This window comes from Oryza sativa, chromosome 7 (assembly GCF_034140825.1).
Source record: "Oryza sativa Japonica Group chromosome 7, ASM3414082v1".
Taxonomy (NCBI): domain Eukaryota; kingdom Viridiplantae; phylum Streptophyta; class Magnoliopsida; order Poales; family Poaceae; genus Oryza; species Oryza sativa.
The window spans coordinates 18,443,464-18,461,484 of record NC_089041.1 but is presented as its reverse complement, the minus strand read 5'-3'; the positions used below and the strand labels follow the sequence as shown (position 1 = coordinate 18,461,484).

Sequence of the window (18,021 nt, the reverse complement as noted above, 5' to 3'; positions counted from 1 at the left end):
GGAAGCGAAGCGAAGGCTTGCTGGTAGTAGTACAAGTGAGAAGGTACCGCGTCGCTTTTACGAGAGGGGGGGGGGATCAAAAAGGCGAGCGTTGGTAGGGTCGCTGACGGGTGGGGTCCACGGAGGTGGGGCCCACGGGGCAGTGAGAGGTGGCGGTGGGTGCGTGTGGGGTGTCGCGTCATGGTCATGGGGGAGCAGAGCAGAGAGACGTTGCGGAGATCTCCTAGGAGAGAGAGACAGAAAGAGAAAAGAAATAAAAAGGGGAGTGATTAATATTAAGCTTTAGTTAGAGTGGCCTAATCCGTCATCAGCTTGATTAATCGCTTGATTAAAGTTGATGAAATGCGCGAGACGGAGCGCATTAGAGCAAGTTTAATATTACAACCAACTATTAGCTCCAAATCATCCATAACCAATGTAATAACCAATTTATACAATAGTTATTTACTATACTATTAATACCAGGTCCTACCTGTCATACACACGGTACGTCTTAAAGTCCGTGCTGTAGCTGACTATAGATCTGTAGCCCGCTGCTCTTTTCTCTCTTCCTTTATCTTTTTAAAATATGTTTATAGCTGGCTTATAGCCTGCTATTGTACTTGCTGTTAGCTAGGTGAGCGTTCTTCGATGTGTATAAGAGGAGGGGAAATGAGAATCGAGAAGATATGTATAATGAGACGAGCAACTAACAAATGATTAATTAAATATTTATGAAAATACGGCCATCAAATAGAACATCTCCATCTAAAGTCACTCTAATCGAACTAGATCGATCTCTCGCTCGCTTCATAATGAATACACCAACCATGCCAACCCAACCATACCAACCATGCTACGTATACGCGTACGTGTGAGCGTTCTTTGATATGTATAAGAGGAGGGGAAATGCGAAGATCGACAAGATGTATGAAATGAGATGAGCCACTACCGAATAATTAATTAAGTATTTATTATTTTAAACTTAAAAATAATTAATACTATTTTAAATTAATTTTTATATAAAATGTTTTTTAAAAGTTTATAATGTTTAGTAGTTTGGAAAGCATCAGCACGAATAACAAAACCATTTTCTCTCTTTCTCCTGCGAACGAACGCATTAGTTGAGATCGATGTGCGGTGACGAGGTCGCTATCTGCGTCACGTACATATACGTAGCGTTGGGTTGGCATGGTTGGTTTATTCATCACAAAGTGAGCGAGAGATCGACCTAGTTGGCTAGTTCGAGTAGAGTGACACTTTAGATGGAGATGTTCTATTTAATGGGCGTATTTTTATGAAAGGATTATTTTTTTTCGGAGATTACATTTGAACCACAAGATTGCTTGAGTTGAGCAGTTTAGCTTTTCTTGGTTAAGCTCGATCGGCAAACACATACACTCCTATATGATTTTTGGTGTCACCGTAGCGATTGGAAATAGAATTTTATAGCAAACGTTTGATATATTTATCCGGGTGCTAGAAAGACCTCTAGTTTCATTGCCGGTTAGAATTATTGTAATAGTAGAATATGTCCAGTTGAGTTTAAGACATGTGCTTTATTTTTTCTGGATTCAATCTCAAGCGATAGGACGTACTATTTCTCAATAGCTAACAACAATCTGGTCAATAATCTCAAACGGCCCATAGAGAATTGAAATTCAATACATGATTTTAGACTTTATAAAAGTTTTGAAGTATGTAAAATAGTTTTTTTTCCCAATACAAACACGATGAAGGATTCTCCCTTCTAAAGGTAGTCACGTACTAGTATTTATATTAAGCTAGTAATGTTTAACAAAGTTAGTGCTAGAGCACTCGCTCTTAATCAAATCCAACTTTAACTAGATTCGGTGCTATCCAAGCATATATACCGGACACTCGAATCTAGTGTCCGGCTTCGTGCTTGAGAGGTCCCCGTCCAGGCCAAGCCATTTATCCTGCATATTGTTGTTCTTGCTCTTTATAGATTCCTGCTTTTATCCATTTGATCACAGATTAGATGGTCAAGTATTGACTACCCTTGCTTCTTTTTCTCTCTCGATGCTTTAGTTTTGTTGCAAAGATCAAGTCACCTTTCACCGGATGTTTTCAGTTTCTCGCAAACTCGCACATAATGAGTTCTCTTTGGGATGTATAGGAATTTTTGACACGTTGCAAACATACTCTCTTTATAAAAAAAGGCAAACCCTAAGTATGAATCTGAACATATCTGAATCTGAACATATCCCTGTCAGATTCATACACAGGGTTTGCCTTTTTTTTTTTGACGGATGGAATAGTCCGTTAGAGGAAGGGGGGGGGGGGGTGGATCATATCATCAATAATATGCTTTTAGTTTTCTTTATTCCTAATAGTGTATGTATATGTCCTGTTCAGTTCCAAGGGATGGAATGATAGTTGAATGCGCATGTTTTGTGAGCTTTTAAACAGATTTATTAAAAAACTTTATATAGATACATGAATTTCAATATTTCATGAAATACTATTTTAAAATTATAATATTTAATTCATCCGTTAATTGCGAAAAATCATTTGACTATCCAGTCATTCACCACAGAAGGAACATACCACGATAGACTATTATGTTAAAGGGGGCGATTGTTTTAAAATAAAATCTTATGTTATCAGAATATTATTTTAAATCTATTTCCAATTTTATAATATTTAATTCATCAATTAATTACCATAAAATATTTATCTTTTCAGCCATTTTACATAAAAGAACTGGGTTAACCAGGCGACATATATTGGAATTAAAATATTGAATTGTCTAATTCCTACATAAAAAAATCTAATTTGCACGAAATTTCAATAATTCTAACCTCCAGCTCAATATTGAATTGTCTAATTCCTACATAAAAACAGGGAGATTTGCCACTAGCCTCCAGCTTACCTGGAGCCTGCACACTGCACATGCTCCTTCTCTCTTACTGACACGTGGGTCCCACCCTAGATCTGGGTCCCGGATCCCGACCCACACGCGCCACCATGGGCTCGCCGACGGCAAAGCCGCTACGAGACAAAAGAGGCTCATCGTTTTCCCGTGTGAAAAGAAGCTCCGACGATGTAATGTTGACCTGCTACCTTGCTTTTTGGCGACGAGTCGCGCTGGATCTGATGCCATGCCTTCTCATCAAATAGATTATCTCAGCACGGACGGTGAGTGGAGCTAACAGCACCATCAAATCAAATCCCTCGTGACACCCACAACTCATTAATTATTTTTCCCACATATACGAATCCTCAAATCAACCTGCCACTGGTCACCTTTCCCGTGGTTACTGTATAAAACTGAGAAAAACCGGACAAAATTTACTAAAAATTAAACTTATGTTTTAGATTTTCTTAAATTTATATCAGTCGTTACCGTCATCACACCTCGACGATAAAACCCTGCGAAAAATGTAATGTTCCCTAGCAACGCACGCAATTTTGGGGTTTTTTCAATTCCTATAAAAATCCTAAAATAATGTCTCAATTTCAAAGGATGCCTTAACTATATACATTGTCTTTTCTAAAATAAAATGAGATCTTAACTATAAGTTTGATTTGCTAACTGTGATGGTGCTTTACACCAATCCCTCCTGCTAAACCCATTAATACATGAAAAAACAGAGATATTCCACGTCAACACATACATTTCCAATATTTCATGATTCATCTCCATAGACGTCTGATTCTCGAGTGAGCTTCAATTAACCTTCATGATAGATGAAGGCAATCAATAGATCAGAGGCCTAAAATGGTGTAGGGTTTCTTCCCAAAAGAAAGAAAGAAATAAATAAAGAAATGGTGCAGTAGGAATTGTAGACGAAAGGTAGGAGTAGCTTAAACATCAAGGTACACTCTCAGCTTGTCAAAAGCAGCAGAAGGTACACATGCCCCCCAACATCATGAGATTCATGACAAAGAATGGCAGAACGAACATCACCATTGCCAATAATTAAGACGTACTACTTCACTTGTTCCTTCAATCATCACATTAATGTCATTGCTACATCCTTACATTTACAGTAGGAGCAACTCTGAAGAACTCTGAAGCCTGGCCAGAAACAAAAATCTTTTCCTTACATTTACCAGCACACACCAATTGGAGATTTGATGATCATCTTTACCAGCACACACCAATTGGAGATTTGATGATCATCTTTTGCTCAGCTGCACACTACATCGGAGTAAAAGGCTATTGTTCTCCGTTGGCAGTCCTGAACAGCGAGGAGTTCGATGTCGAATACCTCGAACTGCTTCGCACTGAAGAATGTTGACGGCCCAACCTGAAACAGGTGAAATGCAGATGTCAGAGACTGTGTTTGGGAGGGCTCGTGATTGCAGCCACTAAGCTAATCTGTGGCATGAGTGTAAAAATTCTTTATACTAATCTACTCCATTTCACTTCTCATTGTTTATCTTCTATCTTCTATCACTGATCACCTAGAAACCATATATATTAGTCCATTTGAAGTATTAATTCAGGTCCAGACCCCACTGTACAGATGACAGCTTCTTTAACAAACTTGAGCGAACCCGGATTATAGTTACTTTAAATGAATCATTTTTAGTGAAGGTACCTCAGTGCTTCCCAAAGGCCCAGGTACTACAAACAATGGGATGTTTGCTCATAGGTATCAATAACTGACGTTTCTGCAATAATGACTTCAAATAGGCTTAGATGGAACAGCTCCCACTTGATGATGTAGGCTCTCCTCTTGTCGATGCTATTATTGGCTTACCATCAACTAGTGGGTCTAACTTTTGTTTGATCTTTTCAGTAAGGCACCTTGGGGGCCATGATATAGAATATTTCATATCCAAATTCTATATTTCATTTTGACTAGACACATGTATTGGGCCCAGGGGTGGAACCAGGAGTAGGGCAGCTAGTGCTAGAGCCCTACTCCCGGTCCTAAATACCCATTGAAATAACACTCGAAATCTTGAAAAATTAGAAGGAAAAAGATAAACCTACGGTAATACATTAATTGAGCCCTAGCATTGAAATTTTTGGCTCCGCCACCGATTCAGCTGCCTATGATGTAGATGCATAGGAACTAAGATGCCTTTAAGTAATTTACCTTTTCTTTTATTTTTAACATACTAGAAAAAAATGCCCGTGCGTTGCAATGGGTGAAGACTATTTTAATCTTATTATTGTTATATGGTTTAGTTAAGGTGAAATTCACTTGGATATATATATTTTTTAAAAAAACATGAGCTACAGTTAGGAGTCCGGTCGTCTCAAGTTAGCATGCGAGTTTTTTTAAAGAGATTTCTTATATAAGTCATTTTGTATTTCCAAAAGCAAATGAATTTAAAAACCGACTCAAATATGGATATGCATTTCCAAAAGCGAACGAAATTAAAAACCGAGTCATACACGGATGACGTACCAAAGTACCAGCAAAAACATCTTCAATTTTTATAATACTAGAGATTTTCAGTAGGGCTTTTCCAACTGTATCCTATTCCACAAAAGAAAAAAGAGAACACTGAAGCAACGTTTCTTCTTCTTCCTGGCTTCTATTGAAGAAAACTAAGCATCGGATACTATTCGCACGGTTTTATTTTAGCTACAAAATGAATTTTGCAAGCATGGAGTACATGAAAAGAGAAACACGACATAAATATGCATGAAGTCAAAACAAAGTTTGCTATGAGCAAGCAATGCTGTGCCCTATAAACAGCGATAGTAACTTACAGGAGGACCAAGCTCTGGAGGTATAATAATTCTTCTCTTACCACCTGGTTTCATGTCCCGTATCCCTTCTTCAAAACCTGCAGTATCATGTCTGAATTGAGTGAACTGTTACAGCACATTGCCTCAAAATTCACCATGACGGTTTTGCAACATTCTCCTAACTTGAAACGTTACTAGTGAATAAATTATAGGCAATGCTGCATCAGACCAGGCAAGGAAGCTAGAGGAGACATAATAAACTATTGAGTACTTTCCTGGAACCAGTGTTTTGTTCCCTAACCGAATTTTGGCAGGTGAACCCTGAATGTAGGTGCTATCTATCCTGCGCCCTGACTCATTGTAGCCCACATAGTGAAATATAACCTGTTATTCAAATGAAGGAAATCAGCACCATATACAATGGAAAGATATGCTATAAAAGATAAATCAAAAGAAATCAACTATATAATACATCTATTTCTAATAACATAAAATTGTTTCCTTCATTTTAGTAAATGCGTAAAATGTAACCATGATCAAATTTTCAAACCTTCCTTTACAAGTGTAACCATGGAGAATCAACTAAGCAAGCTTAAGATGGGAGAAGTGTAGTTCAACAAGATGGAAAGTTCCAGGCCACAAATTTTCAAACATATCATACAGCACATATTTCTAGTCCTTTACCAAATAAACCTGAGTAGCATATTCTTCAACCATGCACAACTATACAGACAATAAATGTTACTGAGTAGGAAGAACCTGCTGACCATCCTTTGGAGAGTTGCCCGTACCAACTTTGATGTCCTCATACAGTAGCCCAGAGTCTCGCGTTATGTAGTTGTCAGATGTCACTACTTTGACTTCGAAACCTGAATTGCATTAGTATGCTATGGTTACTTGTATTCGGTATTCAGTATTCACAACAAGCTCAAATAACAGTCTAAAATAATTCACAGTTGTGTGCATTGACTCACCAATCATATGTACACTCTCAAAAGGCCCAAAGATATCAATGCAAGTACATCAAATTAACCCTCTTGATAACTCTATGTTGTGATCATCTAGAAAAGAAAATAAAGTCTTTTTATGGAAGTAAACCTTGTCATTCAGCCTTTCAGCATCAAATGTCTTACATTACATTGCTCCAGAGTAAACTTGAACTGCTCAGCATGTTATCTGTAGTAGAACAAGATAATCTACGGCGGCCCGATGATGCCCAAATCAGGGGCAAGATTGCTCACCTTCCCTGATGAAATTCGGAAAATCGTCAGGAGCCCGGTTGGCTTCCTGGATCTTCTTGTTCTGCTGAAGCAGCCGCCTCTCGTCGTAAGGGTTCCTGCTTTTGGTCTTCCCGTGAGCCGAGAACGCCACCGACATCGCCGGCGAAGCCAGCAGCAAAGCGAGGGCCGCCCTCCTTCTGACCGTCCCCTCCGCCACGCTCTTCTTCCCCTCACCATCGCAACCCAAAGCACTGGATATGGTTCCGCACAGAAAGATTTTCCCCCATTCACAAATCCATTTCGCACAAATACACCGCGAAATTCTTGAATCGAACACAGAAATGCAGCCAGGAAAGCATTTGGACCAGTGAGCAGGAGTTACCACACGAATCCGCTCGTCCCCTTGCGCCTCGAGCTGGCGGACGCCGTCCTGAACGGAGCAGCAGCTACACCTGCAACTGCAAGAATTTTCGCCCGGGCAAGAAACGGATGAACAAACAAACAAGCTAACCTACGCCCATTCGGGCAAGATTCTTCGGAAGGGATCGATGCCCTCACCGCCGCCGCCGCCGCACCGAGGAAGGACGGAGCGCGACGAGGAGACCAGCTCCATCTCCTCCCTCCCCGGTGGGTGACGTCACGCCTTCGCCTTCCGCTTCCGCTCCCGCTCCCGCTCTTTCTCCTCCTGCCGCTCCCGGAGACGAAGGGGATAAGCTAAGCCAAGCCAAGCCGAACCAAGCGGAGCCGAGCCGATAGGGTTTAGCTGATCTCAGCCGTAGCCGGCCCAAGACGAGGTGGTGGACCGCGGCCCACAGCCCAACCCACATCACACCTCCACAGCATCGCGCGCGCGGGGGGGTGGGCCCACCTGTCAGTGTGATAACTCTCCTGTGGCTCCACTCTGCGTCGCGTGTCTACAACCGCAGCCTTCTCCGCCGCCTGCGCCTCCGCCGCCGACTTCTCGCCGGCGGTTTCCGCAGCCGCGACTGCGGGCGCGAGCGCGAGCGCGAGGGGGGGAATCGGCCATGTCGAGGTGGCGCGCAGCCGCCGCGCGCATCTCGGCCGCGGCGGAATCGCGGCTGCTCTCCAGGGCCTTCTCGAGGGTGGGGACGCCCGCTCCCCAGCCCCCGTGCAGAGGCTTCTCCAAGGCCTCCGCCGCCGCCGCCGCGTCGTCGCGCGGCCCTGCCGCAGCCGCAGCCACCACCACCGCCACTGCCGCTGGGGCGAGGCCCGAGGTATCTACCACCCTCTCTCCCATCTATGGTATGCCGTTTTAGCTGTGTTCCGTTGGGATTTATCGCCCGTATCGCGTGATCTATGAGTAAAGGCGCTGTAGTGAGTAGCGGTTGGGATTTGGGGACGGAAATGATGTGCTGCGGGAATTGTAGTTTTCATCTAGTTCAACTATTTATGACATGGTGTACATTACAATTTAAGGACATGGTTAATTTTGCTTTATTTTTGTAATTTTCTGCTGCGGTGATTAGCTATTTCTGAAATTGTGAGCTTTTGTTCTGGAACTTGGGGGCATTTCCATGAAGTATCAAGCGTGCATGGAACTGTTATGATTCGGCAATCTTCTGTAAATCCAGAAGTTATATGGAGGATATGTCATGTGCAAAGCTACATCATTTTATGATCATTGATGTATCTCGCAGTCTTGCACACTCTTTTCCATGCTAAAATGTGCAAATACCCACTGGTTGCATATGAGTTTCTAGCTGTTTGTATGTTCTTTTTTCCATTTTTGGGGGTCATGGATGACTACTGAATAGAGTGACACTGGGTAGTTGAATGATTTTGAAAGAATTTATAAGAAGGGCCATGGAAAATGACTTGTTCTTTAAGCTTGTTTTACTGTAAAGATGTGGGTTTGGTGAGGTAGCAGTGGGAGGATACTGAGGAAATATAAAAAAATAAGTTACTTGTATTGTGTACTTGTACACCCCCATATTTTTCTTCCGTGGCATCCACCACTGCCTACTACTCTTGAATTCAGATAGATGTCTCTCTTGCATACTTCTATGTTTGTTACTGATTCATTTCTAGCTTGCATTTCCATTCATTGTACTGATTAGTTTATCTCAATTTCAGGTCAGACTGAATTCTATGTTCCTGTCAAAGCCCTGCTCGCTGGCATTGCCTCCTGACTCCCCTCTTCGAGTGGAAGATCCAAAGTTTGAGGGCATTAAGCATTTGATGCTCACGCTTTTGCTGTTCTACAGTAAGCAAAGCAAGTCCATTAGAGGAGCAAATGTTGTTTATCATCGCATCACTTCTCAAGTTGACAAGTCTGATATCTTTGATGGTAGGCCTTCATGCTTGTTAGCAAATTGTTTGTTTTTCTAGTCATGTTTTGCAATTTCTTGATCATTTTGTGTTTGGTGTTTGTTTGTTGAATTTTTATTTCTGCTCTATACCTAGACTAAAGTATATGCCTAGCTGCAACTTAATTTAGAATAAATTGCTGGTGCTACTTATATAGAGATGCATATATTTGTTCACATGTTCCTCTGAACAGTAGTCCCACCTATGATACTCTGTTGATTGGTACGCAGTTTTGTTTTCTAGACATGCTTCAAGCCAATCTTTTCTCATTACAATTGAAATTAGAAATCAAAATTGCATTTTTTAGGATTGTAGATATCCCATTGAAATATTTCCTTTACCTGAGGGAGCATCTTTAGGTAGTGAGCATAGCAAAACAGTGGATTCAATTGTATTCCCAGCCTGTTTCGCAAATCACAGTATGAATGGACTTTTTTTAGGTCAGCAAATCACCGGTCCAGGGGTGTTTCGTTCACTACCACACTTTGCCACACTTTATGAGCCTATTGTTTGTTTCATTGCCACACTTATGGCATATGCCACAGTTTTTTAGCTCTAGGTCCCACATGTCATGCTCTCATTTTGCTACACCTTGCTTGAGGTGTGGCCATCAATTTGTTAGCCACACATTTTGGCTAGGTTTGGCAAGCATGTGTGGCAATGCTAGGGAGCCATCCAAACTGGCCTGATATCTAGAGCATGAGTTAGCATATTTCCAGAACCGTTAACTGCATCACTGAAGTAGCATACCTTCATCGCCAATTTAACATGTAGAAGTACATACGTTAGATTTAGCTATGTATGTCTGTTTATGCAAGGAGGCTGTATTGCTCTCCAATAACATAGTTCCTGCAATATTGCAATATGTCATTTATGTAGGTAGGCCTTATATTCGAAAAAATGAACATTTTCAACTGATAGGCTTGTAAGCATTAACTGCATACCTGTTTTGGTAACTGTTTGTTTCATTTCCATCTTTTTATGCTTAAGATATACTGGGTCGGCAATTTCTGACATTTTCCTTTTACAGTTTTTCAGTTGGAGAAAACATTTAAAACAACATTTTCATTACTTGTTCTCCATATGTGGCTTATTCTACGTCGCTTGAAAGAAGAAGGGAAGGATGGTGTTAAATTTGGACAGTACATCTATGAAATTTACAATCATGATGTGGAGCTTAGAGTTTCGAAAGCTGGGGTAAGCTGTTCAGCCATTCTAAGAGTATTAGGTGCCTGAGGTTAAATTATGTACGTATTTTCTGTCATCTTGTTTGTTGAATCTTATGGTATTAATTGTGCTTATTTGTTCTTGATACTGTCTGCTGATTAATAAAATATGTGCTATCATCATACAAATCTCAGGTCACATATTTAATAATTTATATACTTTCTGTGAGGTAAGTGGTACTTCTGTGTATCAAATTTCTTGGTTCAAATTAAAGGAAATTGTTCACCAATGTCCAAAAGAGACCGCAGCAATGGTTGACCTATTTCATTTTATCTAACTGCATTTCATTTGGCTGTCATTATTGCGTTTTCAATGACGGAATATGTCTTGTCTGGGGTTGAGACTTCTGGAAGTCATGCTGTAAATATTTTTGTTTCCACTTATCATTTTTATGTGGAAAATACTGCTAAAAGTCATGCTGTTTATCTTTTGTTTCCACTTATGTATTTGGTACTATCATCTTTATTTTTCTCCTTTGATCTGTTGATGGCTTATGAAGACGAAACCGCCACAATTTACATACTGAAAGTCTGAAACCATTGAACTAGTAGCGGCCTGTTAACCCCTAAGCATAACTTAGAAGTATGGCGGCAAAAGTAGATACATGTATCTTTCTGAGGAATTCTCCACTACTGAAAGACAGTACTATTATTTATATAACGCTAAAAGAAATCATTGCTTGTTTTGTTCCAGTTTATAGGAGAAACAGAAAAAGGTAAAATTTATCTAAAAACACTGAACCTGTATTTGATAATCCTTTTTCAGTTTCTCATTCATGATTTGAATATCCATTGCTCTCTGTGCATGCTCTCTCGTGTGAAAGTTTTCTCTTTAATGTGCTAGTACCTTTGTAGGTTAACTTGCTCTTGACAAAATGGATGAAAGAACTTGAGAAGATATTCTATGGGAACATTGTGAAATATGACTCTGCAATAAGCCCAGAAGCACGTCAGGATGATCTTGTAAATGTCATCTGGAGGTAATTCTTTACTTGTCTTCTTCCTCCAAGTTTCTATTCATCCAAGTCTCTATTCCATCTGGTGTAAAAAACACTTTAGTTAATCTATGGTCCCATATTGGCAATTGATTTCAAGATAAAACCTCTTCCATTCTTTAATAAAATATCTGTGTGATTTCGTCTCAATGGAAATGCCATAGGTTTGATGAGTCTCAGTTATGGTTGGTGTGGCATATTTCTTCTTTCATGATTTGATTTTGCTGAGACTCCATGAATCAGCTTAAGTGGTTGGTGATTTATTAAGCAATTTTTCTATTTGGAGTAATGTTGTGGTTTGACCAGCCAAATATGAGCATGAGCATCAAACTGGTCTGGTCAAACAATGATGATAGAAGGCTTGAGTATAACTCCCATGCTTAGCAGGACTGGAAGTGAATTGGAAAATTTTGTCATGGCCTTTTGGAGTTTGGAATATGTCAAGTATCTGGATCAACTCCTTGCTGTGCAAAACCAGTCAAATGTTTGGAGTGACTTATTTCAGTTATTAATAATCTTGAATAGTTGTGAAAAATCTGAAACAACAAAAACAACAAGGGTTTTAATTTAGTGATTTTGTTTCCATCTCTGGCCGATGCTCAACACACATGAAATACCATTTGGGTGAGCATTTGACTGGAGATGGAGTTGATAATTTGGCAACAGTGAGTCAAGTCTCTAATAAATGTTCATTTTACTTGCAACAGCTAATTTAACTGATGCTTGTTACAAATCTTCTAGTGTTCTTGACTCAATCTATGCCAAATGATTACTGACACCCATTCACCATTTCCTTACCTTCAGAAGTTATTTTATCTATTTGAAATTCCATGTTCATTATCCTTATTTCTTATTTATCCATTGAGTGATATTGACCTGTCAGGGATAGGTTCAACACATGAATATCTGAACTTACCAAACCAGTTTAATATCTGATGCCCTTTCATTATTTCTCATTTGTGTCTATAGAATTTAACTGATCTATAAAAGCATGAATTAATGCTATATGTTCTTCAAAAACCAGAAAATCAACTTTTGTTGCCAGAACTATCTTTGTTATTCTGTGCATAATTGAGTACTTGTTTCGTGATAGAACTATTGAACTCTATACATGATAATTATGTCAATTGAATTCTAGGAATGTGTATGCCGACGAAGGTTCAGAGGCTATGGATGCAGCAGCTGTCCCTGCTATCCAGGCAAGTTCCTTTCCTGCTGTAGACAACTATCTAAAGTAGGTTGTAGCCTATGACATTCCACAGGCCTAAGATTTCTTCTTTACTAAATTGCAGGCATTGGCACGGTACACTCGGAGGGAGGCAACTTGCCTATCACTGACAGGTTAGTCTTAACCCTCACATAAATGCTCTCACACGCAGTCCTTATTGATATTTTGACTCATTAAATCCTTTTCTTACTGAACATTTGAATATCAGATAAAGAAGCTATGTTCTCTGGCAACTTCAAATTTACAGCCCTGCTGCCGAATTCTCCCAGCCCAGCGAAGCCTGTGCGGTGAACCATGACATGGTAGGTTGGTATCCCATGCGAAGATTGGTAAACAACATGGACAAAAAATATTCTATCAGCGTCATAAAATAACAGGAATTTCCCTACACTTATTTATCGTGGAATCCTTGCGAATCTGCCCCTTTTTTATGACTATATTTCATCCTAGATAGGAATTTGTTTTTTCTTTGCCTTGAGCTCACGGTAGGGACGTTGGTTGGATGTTTTCAATCTTATCATTTTTGTCATGGCTGATTTGGACATGAGCATCATTTGTACGTGGGACTGGGTAGGCAAGTATCCGTACAGATCTGTCTACATCTCTAGTAGGGTTTGATGATGTGGGAGAAGAATGTAGTCAAAGCTTCTCGAATCAGTTTAGTACATTCCCATCTTATGAATTGGTACGCCAATTGCTTTATTGACTGTTTATATCGTTTAAGGCAGCAACAGCTTTGACAGGGCCATCTAGTAGCAAGGTATTTGGTACTTCCTCCATCCTAGTAAAATATAGCAATCTATAGTATTTGATTAGACAGCTAGTATTAGTACTTGTTGTATCTAATTCAGAATGGGACACTTCCTATTACAATGAATCTGGACATGTTGGTTATTTCTGTGACGGAGGGAGTACTTTGGAATGGAGGATGATTTACATCACATCAGAATAATATATTCCTCCGACTGAGATGTGGTCCAATTAGGGCTTTTGAGGCCCCTTTCTTTTGTTTGCTAGTCGGAGTGATCATGCCTATTTCCCATATCTGTTTGCCCTCGGGACATATATGTGATGATCTGAAATGTTTCTTTGAACTCTGAAGAAAAAGAGTGAAATGGTATGCATATGGCTTTGGCACCTAGCGGTTTGACAGAGTAGGGGAAATGATAAGGATAAAATGGTACTGAAGTATCATTTTTTCCCGTTAAGAAGAATTACAGAATTGCATCGGCAAAAGCTAATCTAGCCTAATTTGTTAGAGCACCCGCAATGATAAAGTAAGGTGCTATCTATAAAACATGTACATCTCAGCAATAGACTCGATTAATAGTAAACCACCTTAAGGGCACCCACAATGGTTATCTATAGGCTCTCTATAAGAAATCCATGTCAGCATATTTTCCTACTTGGAAGAGATTAAATGAAGAGAGAGCAAAGCTATCTACTAACCTAGAGATAGTCTATAGAGAAAAACGAGGCAATATATTAGAGAGCTATAGATACCCATGTAGACATACTATTGAGATGGTTTACTATTAATCTAGTCTATTGCTGAGATGTATATGTTTTATAGATAGCACCTTACTTTACCATTGCGGGTGCTCTAATAGTATGTCTACATTGGTATCTATAGCTCTCTCATGCATTGCCTCGTTTTTCTCTTTAGACTATCTCTAAGTTAGTAGATAGCTTTGCTCTCTCTCTTCATTTAATACCTTCTAAGTAGGAAAATATGCTGACATGGATCTCTTATAGAGAGTCTATAGATAACCATTGTGAGTGCCCTTAGTGGATTAATGCACAATAGTCAAAATTGATTCTCCAAACACACATGGATCGTATGCTCCCTCTTATATGCCTTTCGTCCTCCAAACAACAGGCCGGCGTTGAAAATGGACCACAAACACAAGCGGCTGCTAATCCAACAGGAAATTTCGCCGACAGTGACGATACATGTATCAGCACCACCATCATCGCTTGCCACGCACCTCAAGAGCGGAGCCCAGCGGTGACAAATTGGTTGCCATCATGCGACTGTGGGAACAGCACAGGGTTGGATGGAACAATTCTACCACACGCGTGCATGCGCGCATATGACTTGCTACCTCCTACTATTAGAGAGCAAAGTTTTCTATAAATTGAGATAAATGATCACCTCAAAAGGCAATGATTATGTTGGTGTAGCTTACTACTCCCTCGTTCAATTTGTGTATGACGTTATACATGACATTAGTTAGTTCATATAAATGATAGGAGTGAGTATTATTTTATTTTAAAAAATGATTTATTTATAATATCGAGCGATTGGTCTACCATCATCCAAATCTTGTTTATTTGTAGCTGTCGAAAGAAGCGTGTCACATTTTCATAAATAAAAAAAGTTTAATTTACCCCCTAAACTATTTCATGGATCACTTAACCCCCTAACTATTGTTCGGCTCATTTTAACCTCTAAGCTATTAAAAATATTAACTTTATTGGTTAATTACATTCTTATTTGTTTATCTATATATGAGTTGTATTTTAAGCACAAATTTTTAAGAGCCATAAATGGCACCATATCAAGGTTCTAAAATAGTTTTAAAATTTTCCATGACTATTTACTTGAAATTTAAAACCTCTATACTTAAATTAGTCTCAACACTACGTAAAAAATTCCAAAATATTGAGAGAAAAGTTATAATGCATATATCAATCCCACTAAATTTCGTTGTAAAATATCACCTATACATAGCGAAACGAAAAAGACAAATATTATTAGGGAGTACGGTAAATCATTTTCAATAGTTTGGGAGTGTAAAATGAGTTGAGAAATCGTTTAGGGTTAGTGGCTCCGGTGAAAAAGTTGGGGAGAGTAAAATATATTTTTTTCTTTCACAAATGAAGACATGGAAGATTACTTGGTGTTTCTTAAAAAGAGGAAGCACACAAATATATATGTTTTGGTGGTAGAGTTACGGAACGTGAGTTCATTAGTGAGGGCTCAAGTACGAGTGGTGCTAAATATAAGTTCTGTGATGCGTGTACAACTGATCTATAACACGCTTTTATTTAACAATTAAGATAGAGAGAATATATTCTATATCACTGAGTTTGTTCGAGTTCAACAATTTACCATTGACATCGTCTCTTTCTATAATATACCGGCGACTTTATCAATTATTCTATAATACTACCTCTATCCCAGTTTAGTTGTCGCTTTGACTTTATCTTTACAACGTTCGACCATTCGTTTTATTTAAAAAGTTTAGTACAAATATAAAAAAAATAAGTTATACTTAAAGTACTATTGATAACAAAGCAAATCACAAACAAAATAAATAATAATTTCATAATTTTTTGAATAAGACGAATGATCAAAAGTTAACATGAAAAACTCAAAGTGACAAGTATTTTGGGACGGAGGTAGTACGCTATTGGGTTGGACCTTCTTTTCAAAAATACCCAAAATACCCTTATAGATATACAATATTAACAATTGATTTATCTCATTAGAAGTATCAAAAAATATGAAAATTTTTATGTGGCCTCGTTACACAACATGCAAGTTTGTATACATGTTTCAAGTATTTTTCTGGTATATTTAGTTTTTAGAAAAAATATTTTTCTATGGTATATGAGAGAAAATTTGCCTATACAAGATAATAGCACAAAAATATCTTATGTAGTGTATGAAAGATGATTTATATTAAAAACATCAATAAAAGTATTTTAGTATTTTATATGGCATATAACATATAAGTTATATATTTTAAAAAAATATAAATGAAAAAAACTTGAAACTTATGTACAAACGTCTATGTTGTGTAAGGAGGCCACAGCTTTCATATTTTTTTTTCTGAAACTTCTAACATGATAAATCAATTGTTAACCTTGTATTTATATAAGGGTATTTCAGGTATTTTTAAAAGAATGTCCAACCCAATGACGTGTTGTATAACAATTGATAAAGTCGTCAATATACTATAAAAGGAGACACTGTCGATGGCAAATTGTTGAACTCGAACAAACTCCAAGATATGCAAAGTAAAATGAACGAGTACTAGCTGCTGCTATCGCAAATTCGCATTTTGTGTAGTGGTGCCAAGTGCAACGTTGCGTTAAGCAATTTTCTGTTTCGTGGTGTCGAGCCTCTTTACACTATTCGTTCTACTAGGCAGGGGCGGAGGTAGAGTATCTCAGGGTGCCCAGGAACCCGGTAAAAAAAATTTTAGCTATACCTTTGCCTATTTTCACCATGTACGTACCTCTCAATACAAACTTAGACACCTATGTCAGCTTAAACTCGATGTAAAGTAGAGTAAATTAAGCAAGTGACACCCCTCTACATTTCGGTCTAGCTCCGCCCCTACTACTAGGGTGTTTGAATGCCTGTCACATCAGATATTTGGATACTAATTAGAAGTATTAAACGTAGACCAATGACAAAACCTATTCTATAACCATAGACTAATTCGCAAGACGAATCTATTGAGCCTAATTAATCCATGATTAGCCTATGTGATGCTACAGTAAATATGTGCTAATTATGGATTAATTAAGCTTACAAAATTAGTCTTAAAACATGATTATCCTATTTTCTAGGACGAACGATGCCAGCAATTCTGTACTGATTGAGTGATTGATTTGCGCAAACGTGGTCACGCAGAATCAAAAAAGTATACGAACGCTAAGGTGATGTTTGGATCTAGTGACTTAACTTTAGTCTCTGTATTTAGACACTAATTTAGAGTATTAAATATAGACTATTTACAAAACTAATTACATAAATGAAAGCTAACTTGCGAGACAAATTTTTGAAGCCTAATTAATCCATAATTAGAGAATGTTTACTGTAACATCACATAGTTTAATCATGGATTAATTAGGCTCAATAGATTCATCTCGCGAATTAGTCCAAGATTATGGATGGGTTTTATTAATAGTCTACGCTTAATATTTGTAATTAGTATTCAAACATCCGATGTGATAGGAACTTATTAGTCCCATCTAAACAGGTTCTAAAAAAATCGGCCTTTCTTTTTTTTTCTTCTTCAAAAAAGCGCTTTGTTCATGGATGCCACGTGTCAACGCCTGATTCGAAACACTGACATGTGGGGCCCACCCGTGTCACATGGAACAGCTCAAGGATCTGCTTCACCGCAGCGCTGATGCTGCCAAGTATGCAGCCACCCAACCCCCCCCTACTCCGCCACTGACAGGTGTGTCCCACAACATCCTCACACTGCTCGTGGGCCCCACGCGCAGCTTTTTTATTTAAAATAATCCCGTACGTTTTTTTTACCAATACTTTTTGTAATAGTATCCTTTTGCATTAATTATTGTTACTGATTTTTCTCGTCGTTTTCCTTTTTCTTTCTTTTCTTTT

General features: G+C 38.7%; 2 protein-coding genes across 2 annotated transcripts; one reads left to right on the top strand and one right to left on the bottom strand.

Moving 5' to 3' along the window:
- Nucleotides 1-3,895: 3,895 nt before the first annotated feature.
- LOC4343267 (peptidyl-prolyl cis-trans isomerase FKBP20-2, chloroplastic) lies at nt 3,896-7,607 on the bottom strand. The gene is made up of 7 exons (XM_066312785.1): nt 7,435-7,607; nt 7,259-7,334; nt 6,898-7,127; nt 6,416-6,525; nt 5,935-6,040; nt 5,678-5,757; nt 3,896-4,256 (listed from the first exon to the last, which is right to left on the bottom strand). Exons 1-7 carry the CDS (start codon nt 7,487-7,489, stop codon nt 4,137-4,139), a joined length of 777 nt encoding a protein of 258 aa, XP_066168882.1. The 5' UTR covers nt 7,490-7,607; the 3' UTR covers nt 3,896-4,136.
- A 179-nt stretch (nt 7,608-7,786) lies between these two features.
- On the top strand, nt 7,787-13,547 carry LOC9268152 (uncharacterized). The gene is made up of 7 exons (XM_015790948.2): nt 7,787-8,111; nt 8,971-9,184; nt 10,235-10,401; nt 11,286-11,410; nt 12,564-12,624; nt 12,718-12,766; nt 12,862-13,547. The coding sequence occupies exons 1-7, from the start codon at nt 7,902-7,904 to the stop codon at nt 12,942-12,944; spliced, it is 909 nt and encodes a 302-aa protein (XP_015646434.1). The 5' UTR covers nt 7,787-7,901; the 3' UTR covers nt 12,945-13,547.
- The last annotated feature ends 4,474 nt before the right edge of the window (nt 13,548-18,021 follow it).